The following is a 19,842-nucleotide window of genomic DNA, read 5'->3' on the forward strand; positions in this document are numbered from 1 at the left end:
CCTCCTCGAGTGCATTTCTGGTGACGTCGGCATGCTTCCTGCGGAAGCTCCCACTCTTGGGCGCCATCTTCAGATTCTTTTTTCCGCGGTCGGGTCTGGATCGTTCCCGTTGGGCTCCAGACATTTTTGGAGAAAGTACTGAAAAGAGAGGAAGTTGGAGGAGATATCGGAAGAAGAAGGCTAAAGAAGACTTCACAAAACATTGACGAAGAGGAAAGAAGGTGAAAACCTCGAGAACTTCGACGATCGTCGACGTCCACGCGCTCAGGGAGGCCTGTACGCACGAGGATGGACAACACGCCGTTCAAGTTCTGCCCGAACTGCAGACACAAGTACGCACAGAAGGACCAGCACCCGGTTTGCAACCTCTGCCTACCGGTAGAACACAGAAGCGAGGACTGCAACGCCTGCGCCGTCTTCGCCCAGAAGACCCTCCGTGTGAGGAAGAGACAGAGGGTAGCACACGCCGCCCTCGGAGGAAAATCCCCGACGCCATCGCTGTACGAGCTGGGGATGTCCTCAGAGGAGGAGGACAACGCTGCCGCCGAAGACGACGGCTACACGGTCGTAGAGACCGATTACAAGAAGACACCTGATAAGGTAGGAGACTCGACGTCCCACAAGAACACGAGAGACTCTGAGTCTCGAAAGCACGAGGCCAAGAGCCCGAAGGCGCCGACGCAGCGACATCTGCCGTCCGCGACCACGAGCAGGCCCAGCGGATCCTCGGAGAAGGAGTCCCTGGCGCCGAAGGCTGTTGACCAGCAGAAAGCGTCGAAGATCGTCGCCGAAAGGAACCGATCGACGTCGAGGGAGAAAGACCCTAAAGCCTAGGCAACGCCCAAGGACCCGAAAGCCAGTTCGACGCCGAACCAGGCGCCGAAGAGAGGAGCCGAACGTTCCGAAGCCGAAAACGCGGCCGAGGTGGAAAGGAAAAGACGTCGGCTGGAAGCCGAGATGGCAAGCCTCTTGCAGCGGAGAAAGGAGGTCGCCGCCGAGATGAGTGCCTTCACGATTCCACACAAGACCAAGCATGCCGTGCTAGATCTGGCCGAGGAGGAAGAGGAACATGTCGACGACCATGTGCCTAGCGACGAGATGGTCGACGACCGGGAAGCTGAAGAAAATCCCTACGAGGATTACAGCTACGAGGACGAAGAGGGCAGTAGAGTGGACGCCGAGTCGGTCACCTCTGACCCACGTAAGGAGGATTACCTAGACGTCGACACCGAGAGCCCGGAGGAGGCGGTCGACTCATACCCCTCGAGACCCTCGCCGCCGGACGACATCGGGGCATACAACTCGGCGATACAATTTGCCGCGACTGCATTCAAGTTAAAGCTCGACGAAGAAAAGCAGAAAGCAGACTTCCTGCTAGAGACATTGCTCCCAACACAAACAAGAAGCCAGTTCCTCCCAATGCTCGAGAGCGTCTTGGCGCAGGGAAAGGAAGCGTTCAAAGAGCCCGCAACATGCAAGGCGGTGACTCCCAGAACAGAGAAAAAATACAAACACTCCTCGAAGGACCCGGCCTACATTCGAGGCGAGGTCTCCGCTGACTCCATTATCACGGCCACAGCTAGGAAGAGGGCGAGCGTATCTACTACCTCAGGCCCACCGCCGGATAAGGAGAGCAAGAGGATGGATCTGGTGGGGAGAAGGATCGAGCGAAATGCCGCGACCCACTGGCGCATGGCTAATTCCAACGCCCTGTTAAACAGGCACATGTACCAGATCATGGAGGGGCTGGGGCACTTGGTGAAGGACCTACCCCAAGAGGCCAGGCAGAAGGCCGAAAAATTGATCGAAGAAGGGAAGAACGCGGCAAATTCTTGCCTGAAGACGGCCCTGGACGGAGCAGACACCGCCAGCAGGCTAATGATGATGGGTGTCACGGAAAGGAGACACGCCTGGCTCAGGATCTCAGGGTTCAAACCCGAGGTACAACACAGTATCCTGAACACACCGTTCAACGGCGAAACACTTTTCGGAGCAACGGTTGACGACAAACTATGCCAACTCAAAAAAAGATACCGAGACTGCAAGATCCATGGGGGCATTGCAGTTCAGAGGCAACAGAAGAGGCACCCCGGCACGGAGGCCCGGCGGGAGAGGTGGAAACCAGCCAGGTACATCGCACCAGGCCTTCCAGCAGACGCACCAGGCAGACTCGCAGGCTCAGCAAGGTCACCAGAAGCAGTCCTGGCAATACCAACCAAGGGGTCAGTCCTTTCAAGGGAGAAATGGACGTGGCCAGAATAGAAGAGGGGGGCAGCAGCCCACCTCGAAGTGACTTCACACTCCCCCGGGTGCCCGACCACAGAAAAGATCCCAGGGGGCACCACGTACGGAGGGGTCAGGACAATCTAATGACCTACGACCACATGACACCAGTGGGAGGAAGATTAAAGTTCTATCTCCAGGAATGGAGAGAAATAACATCAGACAAATGGATCCTAAACATCATTCAATTCGGATACTGCTTGGAGTTGGAGAAAAAACCAGCAAACAGAAAACCAAGGGGGAAGCCACCAGCAAAAGAACAGCTGGCGAGGCTTCAGGAAGAAGTGCAAGAACTTCTACAAAAAAAGGCCATAGAAAGAGTTCCCTTCAGGGAAAGGAACAAGGGAATATACTCAACGTACTTCCTAGTACCAAAGGTCAACGACAAAATGAGACCCATCCTAGACCTGAGGTTCCTCAACAAATTCATAAGAACACAAAAGTTCAAAATGACCTCATTGCAGGAGGTCCTGCCGCAGTTGCAGGTCGGAGACTTCATGGTCACGATAGACCTCAAGGACGCCTACTTACACATACCGATGAACGAGAAGCACAAGCATATGCTCAGGTTCGCAATCGGAGGAGGCCACTACCAGTTCACAACGCTGGCCTTCGGACTGAAATCAGCACCGAGGGTATTCACGAAGTGCCTCGCGGCAGTCGCAGCGCACTTACGAAGACAGGGGATACACGTATACCCTTACCTCGACGACTGGCTGGTGAAAGCAAACTCGTACCAGAAGTGCAAGCAGCACGCACATACAGTGACGAACACACTCATAAACTTGGGGTTCTCCGTCCATTGGAAGAAATCATCAATGGAGCCGGAGCAAGTGAAGATCTTCCTGGGGGCAGAGATCAACACCTTACAGGGCAAAGTGTTCCCCAGTGAGAAGAGAGCAAGGGCACTAGTCAAGGAAACTCGCCTATACCGGAAGGGGCAAGCTCGGACAGTGAGGACTGCGAGCAAGATCATGGGGATGATGGCATCATGCATCCACCTAGTGCCGAATGTGCGGCTCCACATGAGACCCATGCAAGAATGGCTGCAGGAACAATGGTCACAGGCTTCGGGCAGTTGGGAGGATCTTGTGGTGGTGACGCACGCAGTGGAGAAGGAGATGGCATGGTGGACCCTGGAGAACTCAACAAGGGGACAGCCTCTTACACTCCCAACTCCGACAGTGACCATCACCACGGACGCATCCCTGAAGGGATGGGGCGCTCACATGGAGGAACTCAAGGTGAGGGGTCTTTGGACGCCAGCAGATGCGACAAAGCACATCAATTACCTAGAACTGAAGACAATCTTCCTTACACTGAAAGCCTTCCAGACAAGACTGTACAGGCAGAGGGTGTTGCTACAGACAGACAACACCACAGCGATGTTCTACATCAACAAACAGGGTGGAACACAGTCAGCAACGCTTTCGACGCTGGCGCAGGAGATATGGAGGTGGGCCATCCCTCTCCAGATAGACCTGCTAGCCATACACCTACCAGGGAAGGAGAACATTCAGGCAGACTGGCTGAGCAGACAGACCTCGGCATCCCACGAGTGGGAGCTCAATGCTCAGGAGACAAGGAGGCTGTTCAACAGGTGGGGAACACCATCAGTGGACCTGTTTGCAACACACCAGAATGCGAAATGCCGAAACTTCGCATCCAGACAACACGAAGAAGGGTCCCTTGGGAATGCCCTATGGATAGATTGGTCCGGGAAATTTGCATACGCTTTTCCCCCGATACCACTGATACTTTAGAGCCAGTTGAGGTAGGTGTATTAAGAGGTGGTAATTGAGTTTGGGCATTCTTACATGTAATGGGCTTAGACTTTTCGGGGTTAATGGGAGGATTAGGGCAAGTTGGTATTGATATTTTATTGGTTGGTGGAGAATTCCTTTTAAGTATTTTTTCCATGCTGGTCAGCCTGTCCCCCAGGTCATGAATTTTTATAACCCGAGGTGATATGGCAGATATTAACAATTGCTCGAACTGAGCCAGTAAAGTCAGTTGGAGGGACGATACAGGATCATCTATTCTATCCACAGCCTTATCCACCATTGATGTGATTGGGTTAGAGGGGGAAGATGTAGGGCTGGCGCGCAATTTTTGAATTTTAGGTTGGTTCTCATTGTCATTTTCCCCATCATGCTTCCTTTTAATGTTAAGACCCCTGGGCAGTGCATTGGCTTGAGTTTGATCTTTATTTGAGGGTAAAGGTACGTCCCGCGGAGTGCCGTTTAACTTGTCAGAGTCACTGCCCATAGTAGGGGGGGTGATGCATCCGGGACATACTTGGTGCCACACAGGGCATTGAGCTCCTCCCAGATTGACATGATTAATAAGCAAAACTCCAAAAAACGACAATAAGCAGAACAGTGGAAGTCAAATAGTAAAACGCAACTCTATACCTCCTCCTTGGAAAAAGTCAGGTGGGGTGGCCCGTCCCGTCCTCCTCTGGCCTCTGAGGGCCGTAGAGGGCCCGCCCTTTGTCCAGGCTTCGCCCGGCGCTGCCCGCGCGCGTCCCGCGGGCTGAAATGAAGCGTTGATTATATCCTCTCCGATGACGAGGGGGTGGGGCTGTCGGTCCGCTGTCTGCCTCCTGGGACAGGTAGTCCCGCTGCTTCCCCCGCTCTCCCCACGCCAACACAGAATGCAGGGTCGATGCGTCTCCCGCGAAGCGGGAGGCGCGAGAAGTTTTTCAAGAATCCCCGATGACCAGGGGGTGGGGCTGTCAGTCCGCTGTCTGCCTCCTGGAACAGGTAGTCCCGCTGCTTCCCCCGCTCTCCCCACGCCAACACAGAATGCAGGGTCGATGCGTCTAATGAAAATAAAGCTTTCCCCCGGCTTCTGCTTTGTTACTTCCGTGTCAGCAAAGTGCAGCCCCTCAGTGACAGAACAAAGCAGAGAACAGTCCGCAACCAGGAAAAGCGGAGACTGGGACTGCTGGGGAGACAACACTGCACAGAGCGTCTTGGGCCTGGGAGCATTCCTTCCAGAAATTCCCAGGATTCCAGGGGTGGAATAGGAGGGGAAAGAGGTTCCCCTTTTGGGGCCGCTGGGATGCAATAGATGCAAACAAACCAGAAGTACAAACCAAGCACGAGATGCAACCCATTTGGACAGAGAATACTGGTTTGCTGACGTCGTTGAACTTTTAGCGCTAAGGAGTTGTCGAGCCACTGGTTCAGTAATCCAGTGTGAACAACGGGAGCATTGTGCATCAAGGGGTACACCACTGGGATCGGGGTCTCTGTGCTGTGTGACTGTCATAAGCCACGTATTCTATAGGAGGCAGAGATATTGCTGCAGGAGGCCAGTCCTGCAGTTGTGCTGTTGATTCTGGTTTTGCCGTGTTGTACGTTGACCTAGAAGTGGTAAAAGAAATTGGCCTCTTCTTCTCCGCTCATGTTATGTTATGTTATGTTATTTTATTTTGTAAAGCGCAACGGATGCCGCAGCCAAGAGGCGTCCCGGCGCTTAGGAGAAGGTAAAAAACACAACACGGAAGCTAGTGACCAGAAAAGACTAAACAGTGGAAAATAAAAAGGTCTTCAAGGCTTTTCTGAACGGGAGCAGATCAGGAATGGAACGAAGAGAGGCAGGCAGGGAATTCCAGAGAGCTGCTGCCATCACAGCAAAAGAGCGTCCGCCCATCCTTGCTCTTTTAAAACGTGGCACTACAGCAAGGTTAGTCCCTGAGGATCGGAGAGCTCTAGATGGCTCATAATGACAGATTAATTGAGACAGAATAGGGGGAGAAGCCAACTTCAAGATTTTAAAAGTTAGACAAAGGGTTTTAAATTTGATTCTTTGCCCCATAGGCAGCCAGTGAAGATCCTGAATAGTGCGACGCGCAGAAACAAACTTCGGAAGACCCACCAACATCCTGGCGGCCGCATTTTGCACCCGCTGGAGGCGAACTAGTTCTGCTTGATTAACGCCTAAGAACAAAGAGCTGGCGTAATCTAATCTAGCCAAGACTGTGGCCTGGACAATGATCTGTCTCGTGTCAGCATCAAAAAACTTAAAAATGGGTCGCAAACACCTCAGGGCACCAAAACAAGTTCCGGCAACCCGTTTAGTGTGGGCGGTGAATGAAAGTTTATCATCCAACCACACCCCAAGGTTCCTAACTTCAGCCACTGGGGTGGGAGCAGGGCCTAATTCAGATGGCCACCACTGATCGCCCCAAAGCTCACTTTCCCTACCAAAAATAATAACCTCGGTTTTAGAGGCATTCAGTTGGAGGCGATTGTTCGCCATCCAGCCCGCCACAGCTTTTAACGCGGTCTGAAAAGAGGCAGCATCCATGTTGGTCTCTCCATTAAGTGCCACCGCCAGCTGCGTGTCATCGGCGTATGACACCATGGAGAGACCAAAACTATGGGCGACCTGAGCCAGCGGTTGGACATACAAATTAAATAAGGTAGGGCTTAGGGCCGACCCCTGCGGGACGCCCTGCAGGATCGGACGAGGAGCAGAAACAAAAGGGGGAGTGGAAACTTTAAAAGTTCGATCAGTGAGAAAAGATCGAAACCACTCGAGTGCTCTCTCTCCAACTCCGGCCTCCTCGAGGCGATGGAGGAGGATCTGATGGGACACCGTGTCAAACGCGGCACTAAGATCCAATAGGATCAGTGCCGCCGTTTGACCTTGGTCCAGCATCTTCCTGATGTTCTCCACCACTGCTAGAAGAGCCGTTTCGGTACTGTGACCCGCACGGAACCCGTTTTGCGATTTATCCAGTATTTTCGCTTCCTGCAGATGGAGTGACAGGATGCGGTTAGCATGAGATTCTGCTAATTTCGCTAGCCAGGGAAGCAGGGAAATCGGCCGATAATGTTCCGATTGAAGGCGAAAAGGCACTGGTCATCTAGATATCATCAAAAACTGCAGTCATGAAGTCTCTGTTTGGTTTGCGGCGGAAGTGAAAGCAGCGCAAATTAACGCAAGACGCGGCGGGGGAGGGGCGGAGGAGCGTTCAGAGCGCAAGCGAGAGGAAAGCCAGATGGCGCCTGATCGGGCGCTGAAAGCTGGTGGCTGCACGCGTGTGCATGCGCGTGTAACAGTAAGCGCTGGGCCAGCAAAAGCGTGCGGTAGCACTTTCAAAAGCCCACTACTAAATGTCTCGCAGAGCAGCGCATGCGCTGGCTCAGGCAAGACCTAAAAAGTGTAGGATGAATAAATGTTAAAAATATGTTGGTGTGGTAGGTCTTCATGGGGACCATGGATATGCTTTCAACAAAAGTACATTTTGTCTAAACTTACACTTCGCTTGCGGTTGTTATCCAAAATGCACTGCACCTAGTTTATTGCCAGTGGGCTCAGGAGTCTCAGTAGTAGAAAGAGTTGGCAGGTATTCCTGTATGAGGGATAATTGGAGCAAATTACCATGTTTTGGTAAAATACTAAACAACTGGCAAATATTGAGTGTATCTACTGGCCAGCCAATCAGGGTACAGGACATCTGTATTGCACCAACAGATCATTTGGGTCACACAAAATTAAAAAATATATTGTTTTCATACTTTTAATATAGTACTCAGTTTACATACTTTCATCAAATGAACAAAGCACCATAATCGATTATTCTAACCAAAAAATATTATATGCCAATATTACATAATTGACTGTGCAGGCTATATTCCCTGGGAAAACACAAGACATTAGATATTGCCGGACTACAGACATTCAGGGAAATATTTAATTGATTAGCATCCTGGGAGGTATGTTTTTTCCATACACAAAATAGTGTGCAACTTAATTAATGAAAAAAATTATAATATCTTCACATTTTCTTTAGAATTTTAGACTGCAAGAATGAATTAATGGATGGTTTGCACCAATTTATATGACCCATCCAAGTAAATAACACCATAAAGAGGTCAAGCAAGCTTAAATTAATTTTGCATTAAACTAATCCTACACAAGCAAATAGAGTTGATCGGTGGGAATACCAGCCTCACACCAAAAGGATACCTGCATTAAGAAAATGCTTCAGTATATTCTAATGGTAGGAGGCGCTTTGTAAATTCTGAGATCATATTTACCTTGGAGTGTAATTTTCTATATCTACATAGCATTTGTGGGTGGTAGTAATTTTACAGGCTGGGTGGGTGTGCTAGCATCTAGAAACCAAGGAAAGCAACAAAACAGAATGAAAGACTGAACAGGTCAGGACTGTGAACCCCTCACCCTCTGATATATACCCAAGTTAGGCCCATGTAGCAAAGCAGCTTATTTCGTGCATTGTCTCACAATAACATTTCAGCTTTGACCTTTGGTACATATTTGCGTTCACAACATTGTCGGATTAGTTTCCCTGAAACTAAACTTGTTTACGCATCTAGATTCTCACAACATTATCACAATGCCCTGAAAAACATGCACAAGGTCTCTTTTCGCATGGTGTACAAATGTGAACTATATCTCTATCCACGGGGCGACAGGTCTATCTTCATATCCAAAACATCACTAATCTATACACACATCGCAAGCCTGCTTTCTATAAAAGATGAGCATCCCAACAGATTAGGAGAGAAGGCACTCCAGCAGACACCAGAGGTCCTCGCATACTGAGAATTCACCATGCAGTAGTCGGACATTTCGTGACCAAGACGGGGTCCTTCATTCTCTCCCACCAGGTAAGAGGGTGGATCATTCCTTGGGGGGGTTCTTGGCTCTACAGCTACACACACTCTAGGTACACTTCTAGTAGGGCTCTCATAGTAGTAGTATGTTCGATTACTGCCTTGTTTTATATGCCTGCATATTTACATTGTTATAGCACCATGGTAGAACTATATCTACTATTCATGCTTTTGGTGCTTGTAATCACTTATCTGCTTCTATCTATTAATCACTGCAGCACATGTATTCTATACAAGAATAACGTTGGTTGAATAAATATATTGAAAATGCCCCACAGGGTTATTCTCTGTATACTTCTCTGAGAGTAAGTGAACATGAGTGACTGAGCGAATGGTTCTGTACTGTTTCCATGATCACAGAGGGGTCAGAGTTGTCATGTTCAGTGATGGTCAGAAACCATTCACTCCCTGGTAATTTAGGGGGGCTTCTAGTGGCACTGTGTGCTAGCTGGTCTATAGGCCAACATATCCTGCAGGGGTGTCCGGAATCAGTCTTGCCACCAAGCCCATACTTTATGTTGTCCAAACAATGCACAGATCCTACAGATTAGTAGGAACTACATGACCCCTCCATCCCGATTGATAATAGTACTGAGCAGTTTCCTCATCACAGGGCATTCACAATTAATTGGGCTGAAGGGGAATAGGTCTAAACTGGTTGGCCGCAACCTCACTGCATTCTGGAGTCTGTTCTTTTGAAATGCCAAGACCACTCTCACAAGACGACCTCAAATCTTCAGCAATCATGAAGATAAATCATGCACTCCGTACCTAAAAGGGTGTGAATCTGTCTTTACCAAAAGGCAAGTATAAGGCTCTCAAGTCTTTGTATTTGTAGACTGAAGGTGATATATAAGACTGGCATGTACAGCCAGCTCCCAAAAATTGCCCACTACACAAAAAGTGCTCATAAGAGACTGTAGTGATGATTGTGAGCAAGAACCCTATTTGAAAGTAATTTCCGAATTGACCAACAACAGTGAACACAATGCTCAGAACGAAAGGCGGTTGAATGGTGCAATCACTTAAAATATTAAAGCAGCACAATCCATAGACTCAGTGGTAAAAAAAACGAGACCCTAATTAACTTATGGTAATCTTGAAAGCTAAGAGACACTGGCAGACTGTGTGCCATACAATTGACAATAAAATTACCCACCTGCACTAGTTCACTCGTCATTTAATTTACTGCACCTAATATGAATAGCTGTGAAAAAATTATATTTGTAGGAAAACAGATTTATAAATTGAAGCAATACATTATCTTCAGACACATTCTGCAAGAATAAGCAATGCAAAGTTTTCTTAAAATACAAGTAGAGCCAACTTTAGGTATTGCTTTGTAATTGAAATGAAGATCGATGCTTGTATTTCTTATTTTTAATAATAATGTTTTGTTTTGATTGCTTTGATGATTCTGTGAATCAAATAAAGAGGCTTACAAAAAAAAAAAAAAAGTAGAGCCAACAAAATGAGACCATACTGAACAAATGATAATCTCTAAACTAATGGTATCCCCAGTACTTACACCAACATTATTCTTGTAGATGACATTGGCACCCTCCAGTGCAATCTTCCGCAGATTTAAATGACATCTTGTTCTGAACACACAGACGACATTGGTGATTAAAATGTCCAATGCAACATCACTGTCTGCATCCATCGAGGATGGTTAAAACTCCGCCTCCCTGCCAACACGACCACCAGACATCACATCCTGATGAAGAAACAGATAGTTATGAAGGCAACAGCATATAGTAAAGTTGAACAAAACTATACCTCTTCCTAAGAACGATTGTGCTTTATGCACAGTAATGGAAATTCAGATAGTGTCTTAAGGAAGTTGAATCCAAAATAAATTAGGAATAAAAATGCTTTTACAAGATTTTGCGTCTCTTGCTAAAAGATGCTTATCAGTTTGAGAAATTAAGCACATCACTTTACAACAGACTACAACTGTGCTATATGGTTACAGACTCTTACAAAGAAATATAACCACAACAAAAATCTAAAGCCACAGCAATAAATCAAAGTTTACAAAGTAACAGAAAAGTCACAGATTTTTGACAACTGTATCAATCTGCATATTCTTAAAAGGTAATAAACGTTGTTCCCTACCATGATACAAAGCTTATGATAAGATTATTGTAGGAAGCTGGCTCTCTATATGGTATACCACCAGTTGGATATACGGTGCTCAGACTCCAGAGATTCCCCCAGAAGTGTACAGGGCTCAATGCAAACTTAAAGTGCTCTATCTGAGGTAGTGTGGTCGAACAGCCTTAGGCCTAACACAGTGGAGTGTAAGAAATTTGTTGTGCACACAATAATCAATAAATGAAACATGACTCGAATTGGAGCTCCACACCAATTCTATAAAATAAAAGCTTTGCTCATGATTTATTTTAAGGTAAGTACCTTTTTACACAGAAATACTTTTCAGTTTCAAAAGTGGACACTTAGTGCAAATTTCAGTCTTTGTAATGTTAACCCTTCACAGGAAAAACATAATGCTGTTTTTCTGGTAGTAAGCAACTTACAAATCCAGTACTCAAGTTGCAGGGTCAGCAGAAGGCAAGGTTCAGGTAACGAATAGTTTCTTACCTGTCGGTGTAGTTTTGCAGCTTGAAGATCTTTCTGGATTCACTATGCTGTGCATATTCCGCAATCCGGTGGTTGGGTCCGGAATCGTAGTCTTTTTTCTCTTTTTCTGTAGCCCAGGTGGGAGTCGACGTCCCACCATTTGGTGTACCTTCGGTGACGTCGGCATGCTTCCGGCGGAAGCTACCACCCTTGAGCGCCATCTTCGGATTATTTTTTCTGTCTCTTTTTAGGTCTCGGTAATATCCGGTCGCAGACCGGAAGTCCGAGAGTTAATGTTGCTTAGTGGGACTATTTGTCCCGCCTCTGTTTTTGCCTCTCTCCCATTGGCTGGCTTCCTAAACAGAGGCCAGCCATTGGAAGAGAGAGCTGACCCTCCGAATAGGCTCCGTCTTTTTCGGATTCGGGGGCGTACATTTTGCTGTTCTTTAGCCAGTGACGTCATCCGTCACTCAAAACAACAAATACACGCCCCCGAATCCGAAAATGGCCATGCGTTTCTCCGAGGCATTTTCTCCTTGCCTCGGAGAAACGTGGTGGTGTTTTCGGAGTTGCTCGTCTCCATTCCCTTCTGCTTTTAGGAGCTGCTCGGCTCCGCTCGCCTCCCCCCTTCCCTTTGCCCTCCTCCGTCGTGCTCTCGCCTCCCCCCCTCCCTCTGCTGCAGCTCTCCTCTGTCGTGCTCTGCCGCTCCCCAGCCCCCACCCCTCCCTCCTCCTTAAAATTATGTTGTGACCTCCCTATTCACGGTGCAACGCTGACCTCCACTCCCGTGCAGAACTCGTTTATTGTTGTTGTGAGGAACAGCTCCGATGTTCGGGTTCGGTCTTGTTTTTCCTCCTCTTCTTTCCTCCTCTACGCGTGGTATGGTCCAATTAAGACATGATCTAGCGCGGAAGGTGTAGGGTTGAGTATTATGTGTGAATTTAAAATGAGAGAAAATACACAGGATTGGGATTTTACAGGTCCCTTGGCAAATGGCGGTCGGTAAGAAATTTACATTTTTGTAATACTTCACATAACGCAACTCGGGGAGGAAACCCTGCGGTGATGAATACAGCTGCTGTATATATTTGCTGAATGGCCGATGTTTTGTTATGCGATCTATCCAGCGGGATGACGGGGTCACTTTAACACTCGCCGCTGACTTCAACCACGGATTGCTTCTCGTTAGTTCGGATAATTGTAAAGGCAACTATTTAACCTTTCACTCTTTCAAGGTTGGTGACCACATTGGCATTGGTGAGTTTACTAGTGACATCTGTGACTTACAGCGCTAAGAAATGGCAGAAGGTCGGCGTGTCGCGCTGTGGAGAAAATGATTATTCTTATTGACATGCACTTCCTGTATCTGGTATTTCTAACTGTTCAGATGGGCCAAAGGGGTTAAACTAACTCTTCTGACAGATGCTATGATTTGCAAGTTAAGCGCTAGGATTCCTGCTAGGCGATCTCAGCCTTTCATCATTCCGACATCGGTAACTTGGTTACCATTTAACTTGTAATATGCAGCAGTCTATTTCATAGACCTAGAAAAAGCAGAAAGGTGGTGTAACAACGTATTATATAAAAAAAAGTTAGCGCGTCCCAACCCGATTTACCAACTGTCTAATTTGACCGTGTTCCGGTATCGACTCGACTTACATGGATGTGCAGAAGGGAACACGTCTGACCCCCCTTGCTGCAGCAATGCCCGAATCTCCTCCAACTCCGAATGTCTGAACTGAGGGGTTTCTGCAAATGCAGAAGGAAGAAAAAGACTTCAGGCATGTTAACTATTCCTGCAGGATACAACCCGACGCAATAATTTATTGGCGCTTTAATAACAGTCGTAATTAAAGCAGCCTAACCCGAGCTGTTCTTTGCTCAAAATGTGAATGCCTTTATTTAAAAAAAAAAAAAAAGCGACCACTAGGGGTTTAGTTTTCTCTGTTTTTGCTCGTACAATTATATATTTTGCAACCTTCTTGAAGTCAATTGAAAGGTTTGTGGTGTGCAAAAGTTTAGCTTCGCAACATCCATGTAAAACTCGTTACTTTTGCTATGAATTTGTGTCACGTGCGTCCTTGTTTAAGTGCGTCTACAGTGACGTCCTTTGGTGAAAATAGTGTTTTTAGTCAATGAAATGCCATTGTGCCTAGATAAACTGGACACAATGTAAACCCGAAGAGAGATATTCTGCATACATTTTCCAGGAGGAACTTGCGTCTCAAACGTACATTTAGCCTGAATTACAACCAGCAGTTGGTGGCTAAATTTACTAGAGTCTATTCGGAACATTCTCCTACAAAGGAATGACAAAACCTCAAATGTGTAAATAAATAGAGAAACTTCTTAGCCGTTTTAAAGGGCGCAAAAATCTGACACTTACCAAAACGTTCCTGGCAAAAACAACTGAACAATCACCACTCGCTGTTTTGGAATTTTACAAGATGTTCTTGCATTTGACTTTGGGGGAAGGGGTTGGTTTGTAGCTAAAGCAGCGGTGTTCAAACTGCCGAGGGGGCAGCCCCTAGGGGGTGACAAATTAACGGATACTTCAGTGTGAGGCTCTGTCGCACAGAGAGCGGGAGTGCACAAGTTAGTAAAAACACTGAAATAGTGCTCCAAACTGAAGGCGTGGTATATTAGCGCTAGAAAGAGGCTGCCTTCTTCAAGCTAAAAGGTCCCTGAAAAACAAAAGCGCAATTACCAATTGCCGGGTGGCCAAATTGGCATTTTGAAGGCCTTGCTGGAAACCATCACCATGTTTAAATGCTAATTTAAAAAGTGTGGCATGTTTAGTGATCATTCAATTGTCACTTTCCTCCTAAAAATCTCCCATGTAACCTTCACTCCTTGTTTTAAACTCCATCCCCCACTTTTGTAATCCATCGCCTATTTATTGTGGGAGGTACCTTCCTCTGATACATCATTGTGTACATTCCTTGCAGGATATTTCGCATTCCCCTTCCTAATCTTTTCAATTAATTGGTAGCTGCCTTAATAAGCCCCAGGTAATAGTTCGCGCAAACACTGAAAGTCTTCGCAGTACATTTGAGTGCCCCGAACCGTACTTTTGCTCAGCATGCAGCTCAGCGCAAATCATTTAAAGACTGCTGGGGCTTTTAGGCAAGCAGTTTTAATTTGAGATAGTGACTTCCCTGCTTAATCGCACTGAGTGATTCTGAGCAAATCGCGACACATTCTCTTACCTTACAGTCTTCTCTATTGGATTTGAAAGCGCTTCGAAGAAGATTCTTCGCAAGCAGTACGAGCTATATTAAATCAGGACATTTTGAAACTTATCTTGTGCAAACGGGAGGCTAAAACTTTCCGCATAAAGTCCTTTTATGTCACAACCACCCTTCCCTTTCAGTGAATCGGCTCTGTCTGTGTGTGTGTGGGGCTCTGTCTGTGTTGGGGCCCTGTCTGTGTTGGGGCTCTGTCTGTGTTGGGGCTCTGTCTGTGTTGGGGCTCTGTCTGTGTTGGGGCTCTGTCTGTGTTGGGGCTCTGTCTGTGTTGGGGCTCTGTCTGTGTTGGGGCTCTGTCTGTGTTGGGGCTCTGTCTGTGTTGGGGCTCTGTCTGTGTTGGGGCTCTGTCTGTGTTGGGGCTCTGTCTGTGTTGGGGCTCTGTCTGTGTTGGAGCTCTGTCTGTGTTGGAGCTCTGTCTGTGTTGGGGCTCTGTCTGTGTTGGGGCTCTGTCTGTGTTGGGGCTCTGTCTGTGTTGGGGCTCTGTCTGTGTGGATCTGTCTGTGTGGCTAGCTTTTTTTGTAGGTGGCTCTATGTGGGGGTGGCTCTGTGTGTGTGGGGGTGGCCCTGTGTGTGTGTGGCTCTGTGTGTGTGTGGGTGGATCTGTGTGGGTGGCTCTATGTGAATGACTGTGTGGGTGGCTCTGTATGTGTGTGTGGGTGGCTTTGTGTGTGTGGATCTGTGTGGGTGCAATAGGTCTCGCATTTGCGAGCGATTAAGCTATTGGCATTGTAAATGACAATGCCATTTATTTAGGTTTTAAAAACAAAAACATAAATAAAAATAATGTCATGAGCAATGCCAATAGCTCTAACTTTAACAATGCCGAGACCATTGCATTGTAAATGCTTGTTTCTTTTCTGTGTTTGTAGTGAATCCATGGCTGTTTGTTAATCCTTTTTTTTTTTTTTAACGTAATTTTCACGTATCTTGTAAGCTTCAACTTCCTTTCTTTTTCTATGTGTTTCCACTTTCGCTTCCAGCCTCATCTTTCTGGCGGAGGCGGGTGGGTCCGCTAGTGAATCCAGAAAGATCTTCAAGCTGCAAAACTACACCGACAGGTAAGAAACTATTCGTTTTGCAGCGTGAATCTTTCTGGATTCACTATGCTGTGCATAGATTTAGTAGCGGTTTTTGTTACTTTTGTGGCGGTTGGGTGGAAGATGAGCGTTGGTTGTTGAATATATGTTGAAGCACTTTTTGTCCTACTTGTGCTTCTTTGTTCATTTGTACATCGTGTGCACTGATGCCCATGTTGCCGCCAGGCATTTGTCCTGAATTGGTGTGTTGGCCAGAAAAGCAATTGTAGCTCCTTTCTTCCTGGTCGAGTGGGCTTGTGCCCCTCCTGTTAGCTCCTGTCCCGCTTGCTTGTGGCAGAATTGTATTGTCTGTGCGATCCATCGAGCTATGGTGTTTTTAGTCACTGGTTTACCCATGTAACTGTTTGCGAAGGATACGAAGAACTGTTTTGTCTTCCTGTGTCCCTTCGTCCTTTCAATGTAGTGCATCACTGCCCTTCTTGCGTCTAGAGTGTGGAGTGCCCTCTCAGCGCTTGTAGTGGGGTTTTGGAAGAAGCTAGGGATCTGAATACTCTGATTCATGTGGAACCTTGACACCACCTTCGGCATGAAGTGCGGGTCTGTTCTCATCACGACCCTGTCACTGTGTATCTGGATGTAGGGTTCCTGCAGTGTTAGAGCCTGCAGTTCGCTCACCCTCCGTAGCGAGGCGATTGCTACCAGAAAGGCCGTTTTCATAGTCAGCATTTGCAGTGATGCTTTGTGGATGGGTTCGAAAGGTGCTTTCATGAGCTCGGTCAGTACCACATTCAGGTTCCAAGCAGGTGGCGGCATTCTTTTTGGTGCCGCTATTCTTTTAGCCCCTTCCAGGAATCTTTTTAGGTTTCGACCTGGCGAGGGGCACGCAGTGCCCCTCCCAGATCGAAAACTTTTGTTTTCAGTAGGGATGTTTGGACCGCCTCTGTTTCCAATTGGCTAGCTCCATAAATGGAGGCTAGCCATTGGGAGACAGAGGCTGTCAATCACGCTTTCCCCTGAAAACGCGATTTGGGGGCGTTTCTCTGACTTTTTTTAAGCCCCGCCCCTTTGTCCTGGGCCGCGCTGTGATTGGCTGCCGGCCCGGGACACCCCGGTGACGTCATTCCCGGGCCGCGCTGTGATTGACTGGCCGGCCCGGGACCTGACTTGTTTAGATCATGACTCGCGAGAATGGCTAGCTAAAAATACGGGTTCTCACTGCAGTTTGCTGCCGTGTGCCTGATAGAACGCGTGAACGCCCGGCAGCTGATCCTTCATCTACGGAACGACTGCTTTTGATTCTGGGTAAGTAAGTGTATGCCTTATAGCTACGCTGAGCCTTTTATAGTAAACCGTTCGTCTCAGCACAGGACTCATGCTAGACACGGTTATTTTCTTGAAACCCAGGGTGCCATCAAAAGACGGTCCCCGGCACACGCGAGAGAGAAGGGCTTCTCCCCCCTTTAACACCGCGGGGCAGGAAGCTCTCCTTCTACACGCCCGCAAACCCACCCCAAACAGCAGTGGGGACTCGCACCATCACCCCAGTGCACCCGCGTCGCTCTCAGTATGCTGGTCGTGGTTCCGGTGCTGACCGGTTCTCCAGGTACTCCACAGGCTGTCGGACGGATCAGCTGGGCTCGCCACTTGATCGCCGTCGCTCAGGAGTTCCTGCTACGCCTTGCCTCACACCAGCTCGCCTTCCTGGGCTGTCTCCTCCGCTGGGCCACCTTCAGTCGTGTTGGTCGCGGACCTGGTACCAGCCCGATTCGGCCGGTCACTCAGTGGGCTTGCTCGTCCCTGCTGCAATGCACTTCTAAATTTGCTGGACAAGAGTCTCGCTTACCAGGCTTGGCTTCCGACGGTTCTCCTTTTCAGACGGTGACACTGCCTATTCCAAGGTAACAGGTGAGCGTCTGCAGGAGTTGGGGGGACCCCTCGTCGGATCTGGGGGCCGGGGGCGTCCAGCAGCACTGCAAGGGCCCGGTGGCTCTCCGACGCGGCTGCCGCAGGAACCGGGAGGGTGCCCAGCGTCACCGTTCGTTTCTATGCTTTGTTGTTCGCCCCTGTCTCTTGTTCTGTCTTGTGCAGTGTTGTTGGCCTGTCCGTTTGTGTGCGCATCAGCCTCTGTCTCGCTGGCGTGGTCAGCCTGTCCCTCTTGTGTCACTCTGTATTTGTCTAATGCTGTCTGTCTGCTTGTATTGCTCATCAGCCTCTGTATGTATGTCTGTCCTTTGTGTCGGTCTCTCTTGCCTCCTGACTGTCGTACTGATCATGTCGGCATCGTTGGCCAGCTTGTGTTTTTGCTTGTCAGTCGCTCGCTGTGTGTCAGCATCTCTTGTGTGTCAGTCTGCCTTTCTGGTGCAGCTCCTGTGTGTGTGTCAGTCTGATATGTCGTGTGTCTGTCTGTCGTCAGTTTGTGTCTCCAGTTAAAGGGTTGGTTTGTGGGCACAGGGCGAGGGTCGCCTTCCTTAGATACATGAAACCACTCCCACTATTTAAAGCGCCGAGAGAAGGTTGAGTGTGCTGTGGCGCTATATAAAGAATTGTCACAAAGATGAGCATCGCCCCTCAGACCTGCAGTTGGCACTCTGTCTTCCCGACAGGTGCAGTGCACGCTGGATCCGCGCAAGGCGTGCCGCAGTGCCACTGGGCGCTGTAAAAATGCAGCTATACCATTACCCAGCGCTGTGCTGCCCTGGCACCGCGCCCGCCATGCTCGGGCAGATGGTCCGCACAAAGGGGCAGTCATGGTTCCGCAGCACCGCCCCCACTGCGGGTTTTTAGGCTCCGGCCCTCACTCTGTCTTTGCCAAGGGGCTGTGGCATGGTGCCAGCCAAGGTTTCTAGACCAGAACACATCCTAGTGTCGCTGCTGTTCACAGGAGTCACTGTGAAGCTCAAAGCCTGCCAATTGTTCGGCTTCTTGGCGCTGTCCTGCTTGTCATCAGGTGGGACCCGCACTTCCCAGGCTCGGAGTGCTGCTTCAAGCCCCTTCCCGCCCATGGCTTGGGTGGAACCCGCCCTCGTTTTCTAAGGATAGTCCCTAGTATGAGGCATCATATTCCCTTGTCATTTCTTCATTGTATAATTTATAAATGGCACACATCCCTGGCGGTACCTAGCAGCGCGGCTGTATCCTAGAAAGCAACAGGTGAATGGCATGCCTCTCTGCTGGTGGAGGGGGGGGTGGCTGAGGGCGCTGTCCGGGCAAGTGTTTATCTGGCCCTTATTGCCCCCTCATGAGTACGTATCCTACCCCCAACAGTTCAGGCGTCTAGCGCTTAAATGAATAATGGGATTAGCACATCTCGGCCGAGGCGGTTTTAGCCGGATGTCAGGCTCCTTAGAGGGTGGGGGTCATGCAGTCCTTGAACAGGGAGGCGATCGTTCTTAAGAGCGCTTGATTATGCCACTCAACTGCTTTCTAAATGCTTCAGAACAGCGAGACATAAGGGGGGTCTACCCAGGATCACACAGACTGTTCACGCCTGGACGCCGGGATTAAGACTTTCGAGGCATTTTATTTGTTAAATATAATGCCACGTCCCGTTCAGGTGCAGTAAAACATATAGTAGATTTGTGTTGATAGATGGGATGGTCGGTCCTGGTCGCTTTTTAGCTTCTTTGACATTTTGCAGCTTTTTAAAAGTAATATACGGACTGTGGTTGTGTATTCATGATATGGTTGTGATAGTGTGAACGAATTGTCTACGTTTCGCAGTCTATGTATCTGCCCTTTTGCACTGTGCTCTCTGCTGCAGCTGTGCGCAAGGGTAAGAAACGGGTACTCTATTAACCTCACATGGACCTTACAAGAATGAAACCCAGAGAGCCCTACGAAATGTTAACATATGTGCAGTTATTGTAGGTACACAGTCGTCAGATGGTCCCCTGTCGAGGCTGTTCCCCTTAGAGGACAGCACCAATGGAAAGTGAAATACAGGCCAGCATGTTTACTGTTGGAAGGAATTGCATTGATCTGCAACTTCTTTTCATTGTGCTATTTCCGTCTGCTCGGAAAGCTGTTTTGCCAGCA

At 48.4% G+C, this 19,842-nt stretch overlaps 1 protein-coding gene across 1 annotated transcript in view; it reads right to left on the bottom strand.

The window, feature by feature from the left end:
- TBPL1 (TATA-box binding protein like 1) overlaps window positions 1-19,842 on the bottom strand; it is a 280,230-nt gene that overhangs the window by 218,043 nt on the left and 42,345 nt on the right. The window contains exon 4 of the mRNA XM_086927040.1: window positions 10,468-10,656. Within this exon, the coding sequence (XP_086783166.1) occupies window positions 10,468-10,602 (135 nt within the window). The 5' untranslated portion in view covers window positions 10,603-10,656. The remainder of the gene's footprint in view (window positions 1-10,467; window positions 10,657-19,842) is intronic.

The sequence above is a fragment of the Lissotriton vulgaris genome, chromosome 6 (assembly GCF_964263255.1).
Source record: "Lissotriton vulgaris chromosome 6, aLisVul1.2, whole genome shotgun sequence".
NCBI classification, from domain to species: Eukaryota; Metazoa; Chordata; class Amphibia; order Caudata; family Salamandridae; genus Lissotriton; species Lissotriton vulgaris.